The sequence below is a fragment of the Protopterus annectens genome, chromosome 17.part0 (assembly GCF_019279795.1).
Source record: "Protopterus annectens isolate FY-2018-M chromosome 17.part0, PAN1.0, whole genome shotgun sequence".
Lineage (NCBI taxonomy): Eukaryota > Metazoa > Chordata > Ceratodontiformes > Protopteridae > Protopterus > Protopterus annectens.
This window is the reverse complement of record NC_056751.1, coordinates 40,415,975-40,430,398: the sequence shown is the minus strand read 5'-3', so window position 1 is coordinate 40,430,398 and position 14,424 is coordinate 40,415,975. Positions and strand designations below refer to the sequence as shown.

The 14,424-nt window shown below is 42.4% G+C and overlaps 1 protein-coding gene across 1 annotated transcript in view; it reads left to right on the top strand.

The window, feature by feature from the left end:
- Window positions 1-14,424, top strand: part of WDFY3 (WD repeat and FYVE domain containing 3) — a 5,086,165-nt gene that overhangs the window by 1,083,289 nt on the left and 3,988,452 nt on the right. Inside the window, exon 6 of the mRNA XM_044059488.1 lies at window positions 4,250-4,442. Coding sequence (XP_043915423.1) covers window positions 4,250-4,442 — 193 coding nt within the window. The remainder of the gene's footprint in view (window positions 1-4,249; window positions 4,443-14,424) is intronic.

The following is a 14,424-nucleotide window of genomic DNA, read 5'->3' as shown; positions in this document are numbered from 1 at the left end:
AGCTTTGGTACCCCTTAATATGCAGTCTGACCTACAACCCCCCAAGTTCAGACCTCCTGACCCAGGAGAGATGGAAGGTACTGCACCCAGACCTACAGACTCTCAAACTTTCAGCATGGCTCTTACACTAAAAACTAACAAGAAGTCACTGTTAACTAAACAGGTCCTGGACATCATCACAGAGTCCAGAAGGCCCAGTACAAGAAAATCTTATGCAGGAAAATGGAAAAGATTTTGCAATTGGAAACAATAAAAAGGGGTCAGTACCTCCCAACCTTTCATCCCTCTCATCTTGGATTACTTAGCAGAGTTACTCAATAGTGGGCTGTCCTTCTCCTCAAAATCTCTGCCCATCATGATTCAGACCCACCCCTCTTCTCTCATCCTTTTGTTAAGGAATTCCTCACAGGGTCTTCTAATATCAGGCCTCCCAGAAGACCTCCTACTCCATCCTGGGACCTGAATTATGTGTTAGAGAAACTAACCTTGCCTCATTTTGAACCTGCCGCTTGCAGAATTGAAACACCTCTCCTGGAAAACTGCCTTCCTGCTTGCTATCACCTCAGCCAGAAGGGTCTCAGAACTTCAAGCTGTCATGGCTGTCGAGCCCTTCATAATTTTCCATGCCGACAGAGTCTCCCTGAAGACTAATCCCTCCTTTATGCCCAAGGTGATATTTGATGTGACCCGTAACCAGGCCATACACATTCCCACCTTCTTTCCCAACCCTCAAGTCAAGGGGCAAAGAATTCTACACTCACTAGACATGCACAGACAACTCACATACTATCTGAACAGCACTAAGACATTCAGAAAAACTGACCAACTTCTTGTAAGCTTGGCCCCAGGGGCAGAGGGGAAGCCCATCACCAAACAAACCATTTCCAAATGGATTTCACACTGTATCCATTTTTGCTACAGACTACATGGGAAACCCATCCCTAGGTCAATCTGTACCCACTCCACTAGGGCAACCTCCACTTCCACTGCCTTCCTCAGAGGAGTTTCTACCAGGGAAATATTGGAAGTGACCACCTGGACGTCTGACCATACCTTTACAAAACATTACCACCTACCTCTCTTTTCGAAGTCTTGGGCAGGGTGTACCTCTACAATTTTGCAGGGCCTCCTGACCCATGCCTTGGACTCTATCTTTCCTTCCACCCTTAACCTCAGCTTTGGGAATCCTCCCACAGGTGATGACTGCAACATTGAAACACAAATAACATAGTACAGTTGTGTACACTTACCATAAATGTAGATGTTCGAGTGTATTCACTGTTGTAGTCTTGGTTTCCCTCCCTCCATCCCTCTTTTCACATCTTCCCCTAGGGGGACACATGCTTCCCAGGTGGCTCTTAGCCACCAGGACCACTTCTCGCTTTTCCCTTGTGCTTCTGACGGTTTGGGGCAAGAAAAACTGATGTAATGATATCAGCTGCCTTGCTTTGTAGTACTAACGACCTGACGTCAGACTACAGGCAACAGCAGCCGGCGCACAAAACATTGATTCTGGTATTTGGGCCTGCCGAGGTCTTCCACACCAGGGATAAACCTCAGGTGATGACTGCAACAGTGAATACATTTGAACATCTACATTTATGGTAGATGTACACAACTGTACTTTTCAGCTTCAAAAGATTTTAAAAAGGCATAACACAGCATTAAACAATAAAGTATAAACTTATGAAAAATTCCTGTCAGAAATGTCTGTCATGCAAAATGGAACCAAAATCAGTTAAAATGCTATAAACCTACTGTATCACCTCAAGTAATCATAGCCCCAAAGAAAAAATATGCAGATTTCCCTGTCAGACCCTTCAAGTGCTGCTTTTGATCAATGGAAGTAACAGACTCAATTAACTCATTGCTCTTGAAATACAAGGCAGTGAGATGAGCTGTACTAAAATGGCCTTAGTACAGAAACTCCGTTAAACATTCACCAGTGACCATAAAACACAATACAAGTGTCAAAAATCCACAAAATCAAGAATTAGCTTTAAACAAACCATATTAAATATTACATTGCAGGTAAAGTAAAATTCCACATATTTCCCAAATAAAAAAAAGCAGCACAATACACTATTCAAGCACAGATAGAAAAAAGCTGAGGCAGGAAATAAAAACCAAAAGGGTTACTTATCTGAGTTCAACAGCTGAAGAGATCCAGTCTAAGATGCAATCTTCCAAGACATCCTTCTCTTACCTCGACACTAGAAAACTAAAAGGGTCCTGCCTGTAGTTCTGTAAGGCAGTCCATGTACTGCCAGGTGATTGTTCCATCACACCCAGGCAGGCAGTGGGAGGGGCTTTCAGCTTTGGTTGACTGCCAGAGGAAGGGTAGCAGGGCATACTACCCGAATGCCGGAAAGGTAGTGTGTATGTTGAACCTCACTCTCTGCTACATTGTTCTATGGTGGGATCTTTCACAGTCATGATTTGATATGTGAGTTAATGAGTGGTGTCTAGTTTCTGTTACCATAACAAAGTAGTCTTAACATCTGCTTTACTGAATAATAAAATTTTAATTTATTTGTATGTATTACAGACTTATTTATTGTTTGTGCAAATTAAGTATAAAGTATAACCAGTCCTTGTTTTGTTTATACATGTTTTTTTTTCTTTCTGTATCAGATTATTTGCTGTTTTATTTTAAACCAGTCTTTCCAAAGTGATATAGTTAAAAGAAATTTTTCCTTTTTGTCTAACATGCCATTTTTTTATCAATTTATGTGTACTGTTTGTTATTGTCCTTATTTCACTTAAGGAAACATTTTTAGTGTAGCTTGTTATTTTTTTTTATGTACATACCTACAGACTTGCATTTGAGTATACATTTGGGCATACTTTTCAGAGTCTGAGCTCACCTACCACAGGCACACATCTTTTTGTGGAAATTTGACGTAAAGAATGGAAAAGAATTTGGAAAGTCATGGAGTGTATAAAGGAGTTTAATGCTATATGTTTCAGTAACTAAGGAACTGCAGCACCTCTGGAAATTTTTCACTTAGAAGATGCCACTATTTGGAGAAATTGTCCTAGATACAAATATGGTAGGAAAACCCTTATTTATATTTTTTTTGTTGCACTGATCTATTCTCAAAGATCTATTGTTATGTGTATTAGTGTGATAAGTATTATAAAATATGTCTGTGCTGTTGTAATCCCATTTATTTTATGATTTCATAAGATGTTTTCATTAAATTTGTATTTTATATATTTTCTGGTGCATGGATATCATGTACACATTTTTCCTTACCCATCATGTAGTGCTGTTATGAGTGTTACCAAATTTTATTTGCATACAGCGAATTGTTTTAATTTTTGTTCACTTATTTGCATTGTATTTGGCATTCTTATAATATTTGTTTTTTCTTCCAGACAGTGTCACCCCCTAACACACATTTTTTTTTAAAGTTGCCTGCCCTTTTTGGTTCTTTTTAGACTGTTGAACCACAGGAAGTACCCATCTCAGAAATGCATTAATCTGTTTCCCTGGGGAAAAGCTTATTGTCCATGTAACTGATATACCTTTTTCATCAGCTGGAGAATTTCTTAGCATAATGTTTCTCTCTGAACATTTATCAGAGAATTTGCCTGGTGTAATTTGATGAGGCTGTCTTTCTACTGAGTTACTGAAGATTTGGAGTCAGCTGTAGGTTGGAATGGTTTTATCTGGGCAGGAGGTAAGATTGTACTGCTGTGATCTAACATGACATTAAAGACAAATGGAAGTGTCGTTCACTGTTGGTTTGATGTGCCTGCTATTCTTGTGCTTGAAGGTGGTATAATTCTGAGCTTTATTAGTCAGAGAGGGAAAACTTGCCCCTAGGACAAACTATTTCTGCATTCTCAAACACAGAATGCCATCATTGCAATTGGAAGTGTAAGCCATGCATCATCGAACTTGGCTTTTTTCTTGAATTGTTTTAGTGCTGTATGCTTGGTTGGAATGCATTTGTTAGTAATATGTGGTAACTATGTTAGATTGTTCTCCTGTATAATTTTTTTTTTCATGATTTTCTTGTTTTGCCTGAGATGGCTGATGTAATTAACAGTTAAGTAACTTTTAATGATTTCATGAAAATGTTTTTCTCCCTGCTGTTGATTTTATTACTTTCCAGAAGCAGATATGCCAGTATGACTTCAGTTGCCTTTGGTTTTTCATGCATGTTTCAGATAATATCAGAAGATAAGCATGGCAGCACTTCTCCTTTTTGACATTTATTTTTTGTTTTATTTTTTTTAGATTCTAGTGAAGTTGTGTAGTTATGTGTCACCTGCAGAAGAGCTTGCGCAAAAGGATGACCTGCAACTCCTGTTCAGTGCAATAACTTCTTGGTGTCCTCCCCACAATCTCCCCTGGAGGAAGAGTGCGGGAGAAGTCCTAATGACATTATCACGCCATGGACTTAGTGTCAACGTAGTCAAGTATATTCATGGTATGTGTAATGACAAAAATTGGCTCTTGATGACTTTTAGCGTATGGTACATATATGCATGATAAACTGAGAGTAAGAAGTTAAGCTTGTAATGTAATTTTCCAAATATTTATTTTAATTGCTGCTTTTTGCATATTCATGGTATGTGTATTGACAAAAAATGGCTCTTGATGACTTTCAGCGTGTGGTACATATATGCATGATAAACTGAGAGTAAGAAGTTAAGCTTGTAATGTAATTTTCCAAATATTTATTTTAATTGCTGCTTTTTGCATGTCCTTTACTGTGTTTCCTCTTTTAGTTGTGGACTGTAGGATCTTTTTGATATGTGAATGTGTAATGGTGTTTGTTATTGAAAAAAAAAAGACTAAAGTAGTGAAATATAATCTATGAAAATTCATCCATGTTGAGTAAAATGGTAACTTTGCTTGAAACTTTAATAAATATGCATGTAGTCCTGATTCTGTTTTGTGTGTTTTGCCCCCCCCCCCCTCCCTTTTTTTTGGACTTAAGACTGTACGTTGCAGCCAGTGCCGGTCGTGTAGAGTATTAAATACTTGACTTCAAACCAGATGACTTGAGTTCAATTAACGGATTGGGCATTTGAAAAAGGAGGATAAGACTAAGCAGCTGCTGCTGACTTGCCCTTCCTGGGGAGAAGGAGGCAGTTCTGGCTCACTACTTGGTGACACCTAACCAGAGCACTAGATGCTATAGCCATGGAGCACTGGCCATTGGACCATGCACTATCATAGTCACACACACAAGCCAAGGGATTTACCATGCTCCACATGGTGACAACATGAGCAGAGCTCAGCAAACTAGCCTGATGTTCTTCGTGTGTCACTGTTGCAGTCATCACATTTGGGTCATCTGCTTGCAGGTAGCCCTCAGCCTGATTATCAAAGTCTTGGGTCCTGCATCGGTTGCTGTCTCATTTTCCATGACGTCTCGTAGTCAGGGGTATAAAGCATGCAGCCAATGCCATTACATCAGTCTTTCTTGCCGTGCGGTGCCCAAAGCAGAAGCAGTTAACAAGTGCCGGTTGGCCGACTCCAGAAATTTTTGTTTTCAAGTTTCAGATCTGAAGTCTTCAACTAAGCAGTACGCCGTTTGGGATCCTCTTTCTTGCTCTAAACCGATGTTAGTAAAAGTTAACAATTGTATTTCTTGTGGAAAGCAAATACCTCATAAACATCATAAAGATTTTCATTCGTACTGTATTCCTTGCTTAGGCCCAGACCACGATGTATCTCACTGTCGATTTTGTGCCTTATTCAAACCTCGAACTATTCGTCCTCTGTTCATTTTCGCATCTAAATATTTCGGTACTCGGTTCAATTAACCCGAAATGGCTTCGGTAAGCCACCCGACTATCGACATTCCAAAAAAACGCAAAGATAAAGATAGAGACAGACCGCATAAGTCCAAAGCTGCCAATGACGCTTCTCCTAAGCTAGTTGCCAGTTTGCCAGTACTCAGTGAGGTGCTTTTGCAGCCCCTGATACCCACTACTTCAGATTTGCAGGCCTCTACTGAGACCCATTTGGAGTCCGGTATGTCGCAAGATGCTTCTTCGACTATGGAACCTGCGGATGTGCTACCTTGTATGGGTTTGGAGCTGCTGTGCAGGCACCGGCTTCTGAGGGTGTGTTCAGGTCTACTGACTTACATATTAAACCGACACCATCTTCTTCAAGGCGTAACTCTCGATCCACGCTTGGAAAACCGACGCACAGACTGCATGGTCAGGCCCCTATGCCTAACAAACAAATGATAAGAATGACTGAAGACCTTTTTAACTTTAATCAGGGGAAGCCACCCTTCTCCCTCTAAGAGACCTAGGACTGATTTTCCTTCTGATTCATCTGATCAGGAGTCTGAATTTTCTGTTTTCTCTGTTGACCAGGACTTGCCCTTATCTACCTATGAGGATTCTGATGCAGAGGAATCCATTCCCTCTGCTTCCCTTCCAGAGGATTCCTCTTTTGGTGAAACCTTGCATACTCTTAGGGAGCATTTCCACTGGGAAAGCCAGGATTACTCTGACTCCAAAAAGAGGCTTAGGGATTTCTTACTCCTGCCCCAGCATAGGCCTTTAGCTATACCTCCTGTACTGGACATTGTTGATGATGCCTTTTCGGAATCTAGCATGGCCCCTGACTCTTTACCTCCTGCTTCCAGAAAACCTGATAGCTATTACAAGGTTCCTGACTCTCACAAGTTACCTTTCAAAAATCCTACTGTGGATCCTGAAACCATTTCACAGGGACCCAAGGGCATTAAAGCTACTACTGCCAAAAATCCTACCCCCTCTGATAGAGACTCCAGGGCGCTGGATAAATGGGGTAAGAAGGTATACACTTCTGCAACTTTGGCCATTAGGGCCTTGAATTGCCAGTTTCATATGTTAGTATCAGCTGCTTGTTATTTGATTGCTTAAACAGAAAATGATGTTGACTCCTGATTGTGCTGAAAATAAGGATTTACAGGATTTTATGCATTCTGCTGAACAAGTTGGTAAACATACATTGCAATGTGGTTTTGATTCATTAGAGACATCTTGCAGGGCTGCAGTAACTGGGTCTGTACTTAGAAGCCATGCTTGGAATAAGGAGCAATCCTTGCCAGATCATGTTAAATCAAAATTACTGGATGCTCCCTTAAATCAAGGCCACCTGTTTGGCAACAAGGCAGAAGTAGTTCTTAAAAAGATAGAGGAAAAAGCTAAATCTATGCAAACTGTTAAAGACTTTTTACAAGTACAACCTCCAAGATTTAGTAGGCATTGGCTTTCTAAGAATTGGTCCTTTCCTGCCTCTTCCAGACCTTCTCAGTCCAAACCCAGATCCAGCAGAGCACACAGGCTTCAGTCCCAGGGGACACACAGGACTAAGCAGTGGGGGGCGTCCACTTCCAAATTTGGGAGTACTAAAACTCCCCCCTATGGTAAACTGTCTCATTGACGTCTTTTTAAAACTTCCAAGCACTTCTCAACTGACTGCCCCTTTGGGGGGAAAAGATTACACTTCATGCAAAGAACTTGGGGACTCATTACCCAGGACAAATGGGTTTTAAATATAGTGTCCCAAGGATACAGATTTCACTTCCACACGTCACCAACTCCAAGAGGTTGGACGGATCTACCTCCAAAGCAGTGGGCAGAGGCCCAAAAGCAAGTACTCTCTCTTAAGCATAGGGGCTATTCAGTTGATACCAGAAGAGAAAAAGGGACAAGGTTTCTACTCTATTTTTCCTGGTACCCAGAAAAGACAATTCATGGCGTCCTGTCCTGGACCTGCCTACTCTAAACACCTTTTTGGTGATTCCAAAATTCAAGATTCTGACTCTTCACCAGTTGCTTCCTGTGCTAAGCAAAGATGTCTGGTTGGCAGCACTAAATTTAAAGGAAGCATACCTGCACATCCCAATCAGGGAATCTTGCAGAAGATACCTACGATTCAAAGCAGGATACACGCACTATCAGTTCTCTGCACTGCCCTTTGGCTTATCTACTGCGCCCAGGGAATTCACAAAGTGCCTAGCTCCAGTCATTGCATTTTGCAGACAAAGAAATATTCAAATATACCAATACCTGGACGATTGTCTAATTCAGGCAGAAAACCAGCACATACTTTTGAATCATCTGGCTTTTGTACAGAGGGTGCTAACTTGTCTGGGGTACACCATAAATGAAAATAAATCACACCTGGTACCCTGTCAACAAATTATATTCCTGGGCGCAAGCTTGAATACAACTTCCCAGATGGCTTTCCTCAAGCCAGAGAAACAAATTCATTTGACAGCCTACTTCAAACAAGTGGTCACAAAAACCCTGCTATCTTCAAGGCAAATACTACAATCCTTGGGGTTCATGGCCTCCTGCATTCTTCTAATTCCATATGCAAGGCTGCATATGAGAAAACTACAATGGTATCCAAAAAGCCTATTGTGTCAACGTTCTCATGATCTAGAAGCAATGATTCCTATCATTCCTTGTCTACGCCTAGAGTTCCTTTGGTGGGCAGAGGCCTGCCACCAAAACAAGGGACTACCATTCACACTACCCCCTGCTGCCCAAACCGTAACAACAGACGCATCAGATTGTGCATGGAAGTGCATTCAGGGAAAATGAAACCCATTTCAAATGCATCTTCACATCAGTCATAAAGAAATGTTAGCTGTACAGAATGCTCAGAGCCTTCAAGGACCATATTCTTCCAGGACAATTAATGATAAAGACGGACAACACCGCTGTTATGTGGTACATAAACAAGCACCTCTGCAGACTAGCCATGGCATTGTGGAACACAGCCTTGAGCTACCAATTCCTGCCAGAAAAACTAAATACACTGGCAGAACCCTCATGGACCCACACGAGTGGAAACTGGAACCAAGGATTTTCAACATGTTGAAGATAAAGACTGTTTGCCTCCCCCAGAACTATTAATTGGAAACATTTTGTGCAAGGATTCCCCACAGATAAGCTTGGAAAGTGGATGCTCTGTCCTTCATCTGGAAAAACCTATCAGTTTATGCCTCTCCTCCTCTGCCTCTGCTCTCCAAAATACTACTAAAGATCAAACAAGACAAACCAAGGATGATTTTGATTGCACTAGCCCGGACATGCCAACACTGGTACCCCCTCCTGCGCAGTGTGTCACTGTTGGCCCCATGGCACCTGCCTCAGACTCCTACCCTGCTGTCTCAGCAGGAGAACCAGATTCTGCACCCTCCGCTTCAAACACTGAACCTAGCAGTCTGGCTAATTACCTAAGCTCTCCTTTATCATCTCTCAATAAACCAGTGATGGATGTCATTTTAGAGGCAAGGAGGCCTAGTGCTAGAAAATCCTATGCTGAAAAATGGAAAAGATGTTGTGCCTGGAACCAATCTCAAGGGATGAGCACAGCAGTGCCCAATTTACCTCAGATTTTACAATACTTAACTCTGATGCTTCACAAGGGCCTGTCTTTTTCCTCATTAAAAATTCATGCCTCAGCCATTTCAGCTCATTATAACACAGAACCTCCCCTCTTCTCTCTTCCACTGCTCAAGCAGTTCCTCAGAGGGGCCAGAAAATGTAAGACCACCCAGGAGAGCTCCAACTCCAGCCTGGGACCTTAAGTATGTATTGGAGAAACTCACCCTTCCTCCTTTCGAGCCAGCTGCTACTGCAGATTTAAAATTCCTTTCTTGGAAAACAGCTTCCCTTTTAGCCATCACTTCAGCAAGAAGGGTATCTGAATTACAGGCCCTTATGGCAGTGGAGCCTTTCATCATCTTTCATGTGGACAGGGTGTCCCTCAGGACCAATCCCTCTTTCATGCCAAAGGTGGTATCCAGTGTGGCCTTTAATTAGTCCATTCATTTGCCTACCCTCTTTCCTAATCCACAGAAGGAAGGGAAACTGATACTGCACTCCTTAGATGTGCACAGACAACTTAGATTCTACTTGGACAGGTCTAAACCTCAAAGGAAATGTGAACAAATGCTGGTGGCATTTACTGCAGGGACAGAGGGGAAGGCGATTTCAAAGCGAACTATCTCCAAATGGATAGGCCATTGCATTCACTTCTGCTATAAGTACCATGGAAAACCTATCCCACAGGGGATCAGATCCCACTCAACCAGGGCTGCATCTACCTCTACAGCCTTTCTCAGAGGTGTACCTACCAGGGACATCCTAGAAGCTGCTACCTGGAGTTCTGTACATACTTTCACCAAGCATTACCATTTGCCAATTTTCTCTAAATCCAGAGCTGGCTTTGCCAGTGAAGTTTTGCAGGGACTTATAGCTGGTCCTAATGCTATCTAAATTCCTCCTCCAATCCTTAGCTTTGGGAATTCTACCCAAGTGTAATGACTGCAACAGTGAAACACGAAGAACATAGTACAGTTGTGTACACTTACCATAAATATAGATGTTCAAATGTACTCACTGTTCCAGTCCTGGTTTCCCTCCCTCCAGCCCCCTGACTTCATTTGGCTATTTCTCTTCTCTCGTTTTCAATGCTTAAAAGCTTTTTGGTGTATTCGCTTTTTTGTTTGAGATATAACCTTGTTTATTTATAGATTTTATTGCTTCCCATTAGGGGGGCACCTGACATCTGGGGCAAGAAAAACTGATGTAATGACGTCAGCTGCATGTTTTATACCCCTGACGACCTGACGTCACGGACGAAGAGACAGCAACCGATGCAGGACCCAAGACTTTGTTAATCAGGCTGACTGAGGGCTACCTGCAAGCAGATAACCCAAATGTAATGACTGCAACAATGAATACACTCGAACATCTACATTTATGGTAAGTGACACAACTGTACTTTCTCTCTCTTCTAAGCATCAGGGCTATTCAACCTTTCCCAGAAGAAGAATGTGGGCAAGGTTTCAGTTCAAGACTTTTTCTGGTACCCAGAAAATGCAATTCCTGGCATCCTATTCTGGACTTGTCTGTCTTAAACACTTTTTTGGAATTCCCAAAATTCAAAATGCTAACTCTACATAAGCTGTTTCCCATGCTACACAAAAATGACTGCTTGGCAACACTGGATTTAAAGGAAGCCTACCTGCACGTCCCAAAAAGGGAATTTTGCAGAAGATACCTACGCTTCAGAGTAGGTTACATGCACTTTCAGTTCTCTGCACTGCCCTTTGGCTTATCTACTGCACCCAGGTATTCACAAAGTGCCTAGCTCCAGTCATTGCATTTTGCAGACAAAGAAATATTCAGATATACCCATACCTGGACGATTGTCTAATTCAGGCAGAAAGCCAGGACATACTATTAAATCATCTGGCATTTGTAAAGAAATTACTAACTTCTCTGGGCTATACCATAAAAGAAAAGAAATTCCATCTAGTACCCTGCCAACAAATTGTATTCCTGGGAGCAAGCTTGAATACAACTTCCCAGATGGCCTACCTCACACCAGAGAAACAAGTTCATTTGACAGCCTACTTCATTCTACTGGCCACAAAGACCTAGCCATCTGCAAGGAAAATACTGCAAGTTGTGGGGTTCATGGCCTCTTGCATTATACTAATTCCATATGCAAGACTGCATGTGAGGAAACTACAATGGTATCTAAAAAGTCTATGGTGTTAACATTCTCAGGACCTAGAATCAGTGATTCCTATCATATCTTGTCTAAAGATAGAGTTCCTTTGGTGGGCAGAGGCCTACCACCAAAACAAGGGACTGCTATTCACTCTACCTCCTGCCACCCAAACCCTAACAACAGACACATCAGACTATGCATGGGGGGCTCACTTGGCAGGGCAGTGCATTCAGAGCAAATGGAACCCGATTTAAATGCACATGCATATCAATCAAAAAGAAATGTTAGCTGTACAGAATTCTCTGACAGCCTTCAAGGACCACATTCTTCCAGGACAATTATTGATAAAGACGGACAACACCACAGTTATGTTGTACATAAACAAGCAGGGGGGAACCCACTCTTACCCTTTCTGCAGACTAGCCATGGCTCTGTGGAACACAGCCTTGAGTTACCAAGTGCAACTACAAGCTCAATTCCTGCCAGGCAAGCTAAATACACTAGCAGATGACCTAAGCAGAAATCTCATGGACCCACATGAGTGGAAACTGGAACCAAAGATATTCAACATGTTGCGAATCAAATGGGAGAGCCCAGAGATAGACCTGTTTGCCTCCCCTCAGAACTACCAATTGGATAAATTCTGCACAAGGACTTCCACAGATAAGCTTGGAAAGTGGATGCCCTGTCCTTCACCTGGAAAAACCTTTCAGTTTATGCCTTTCCCACTCTGCCTCTCCTCTCCAAAGTGCTACTAAAGATCAAACAGGACAAACCAAAGCCAATACTGATTGCACCAGACTGGCCATGCCAACACTGGTACCCCCTCTTGTGCAGTGTGTCACTGCTAGAACCATGATACCTGCCTCAGACCCCTGCCCTGCTGTCCCAGCAAGAGGGCCAGATTCTGCACCCACAGCTTCAAACCCTAAACCTTGCAGCCTGGCTAATTACATGATCTGTCCGTTACCATCCCTCAGTAAGCAAGTGATGGATGTCATTATGGAGGCAAAAAGGCCTAGTACTAGAAAATCCTATTCTGAAAAATGGAAGGGATTTTATTCCTGGAACCAAACTCAGGGGATGGGCACAACAGTGCCCAATTTACCTCATATTCTTCAATACTTAACTGAGATGCTTCACAAGGGCCTTTCCTTTTTTCCATCAAAATCCATGCCTCGGCCATTTCAACACATTGTAATACTGAGCCACCCCTCCTCTCTCATCCACTGCTGAAGCAATTCCTCAGAGGGGCCAACAACCTAAGACCACCCAGGAGAGCCCTTACTCCAGCCTTGGACCTTAACGTTGTATTGGAAAAGCTCACTCTGTCTCCGTTTGAGCCAGCTGCACATGCATAGTTGAAATTCCTTTCTTGGAAAACAGCCTTCCTTCTAGCCATCACTTCATCAAGAAGGGTGTCTGAATTACAGGCCCTCATGGCAGTGGAGCCTTTCATCATATTTCATGCGGACATGGTGTCCCTCAGGACCAATCCTTCCTTTATTCCCAAGGTGGTATCCAGTGTGGCCCTTAATCAGTCCATTCATTTGCCAACCTTCTTTTCTAATCCACAGAACAAAGGGGAACAAATACTGCAGTCCTTGGAAGTGCACAGATAACTTAGATTTTACTTGGACAGGACTAAGCATCTCAAGAAATCTGAACAGCTGCTGGTTGCATTTGCCGCAGGGGCAAAGGGGAAAGCAGTTCCAAAGCAAACCATTTCTAAGTGGATAGGCCATTGCATTCATTTCTACTATAAGCACCATGGAAAACCTACCCCACAGGGGATAAGACCTCATTCCACCAGGGCTGCATCCACCTCTACAGCCTTTCTCAGAGGTGTCCCTACCAGGGACATCCTAAAAGCTGCTACCTGGAGTTCAGTACATACCTTCACCAAGTATTACCACTTGCCAATTTTTTCTAAATCCAGAGCTGGCTTTGCCACTGCAGTCTTGCAGAGCCTTATAGCTGGTCCTAATGCTATCTGATTGCATCCTCCCATCCTTAGCTTTGGAATCTACCCAAATATGATGACTGCAACAGTGAAACACGAAGAACATAGTACAGTTGTGTACACTTATCATAAATGTAGATGTTAAATTGTATTCGCTGTTGCAGTCCTGGTTACCCTCCCTCCAGCCCCCTGACTTCTATTAATTATACCTCTGTTCTTGTTTACTATGCTTAAAGCTTTCTGGTGTATTTGCTTTTTGTTGGACGTGTAATCTTGTATATAATTACTTCCCATTATGGGGGCACCTGACATCTGGGGCAAGAGAAACTGATGTAATGGTGTCGGCTGCATGCTTTATACCCCTGACTTAAAATAACAGATGAAGAATACACTCGATTTATTATACCTCTAGCGCAGCGCTAGAGGTATAATAATTCGAGTGTATTCTTCGCCTGTTGTTTTACATTTAATCCTTTTTTTGGTTGGTGTTTTATACCCCTGACTACCTGACGTCATGGAAGATGAGGTAGCAACCGACGTAGGACCCAAGACTTTGATAATCAAGCCGACTGTGGGCTACCTGCAAGCAGATAACCCAAATGTGATGACTGCAACAGTGAATACACTCAAACATCTACATTTATGGTAAGAGTACACAACTGTACTTTCCGTATATTTTGCCACTGGGAAATGCATGGGGCAATAGGGCTTCTTGAAAAAGAACAAATGGGCTGTATGACTCTCATCTAGTCTGAGATTGCCTTGCTCCTACCCTGTACAGCAGATAGGTAGATTAAATGCAGGTAGACGTCCTGCAGAAAGCCAAAAAAAAAAAAAATCAGTTCCAGGGTTATTTCACCTTGCAGTGGAGAGGTCAGATGTTCTTCGTGCTTCACTGTTGTAGTTATCACATTTGGGTTATATGCCTGCAGATAACCCAAAGCCGGCCTGAATACCT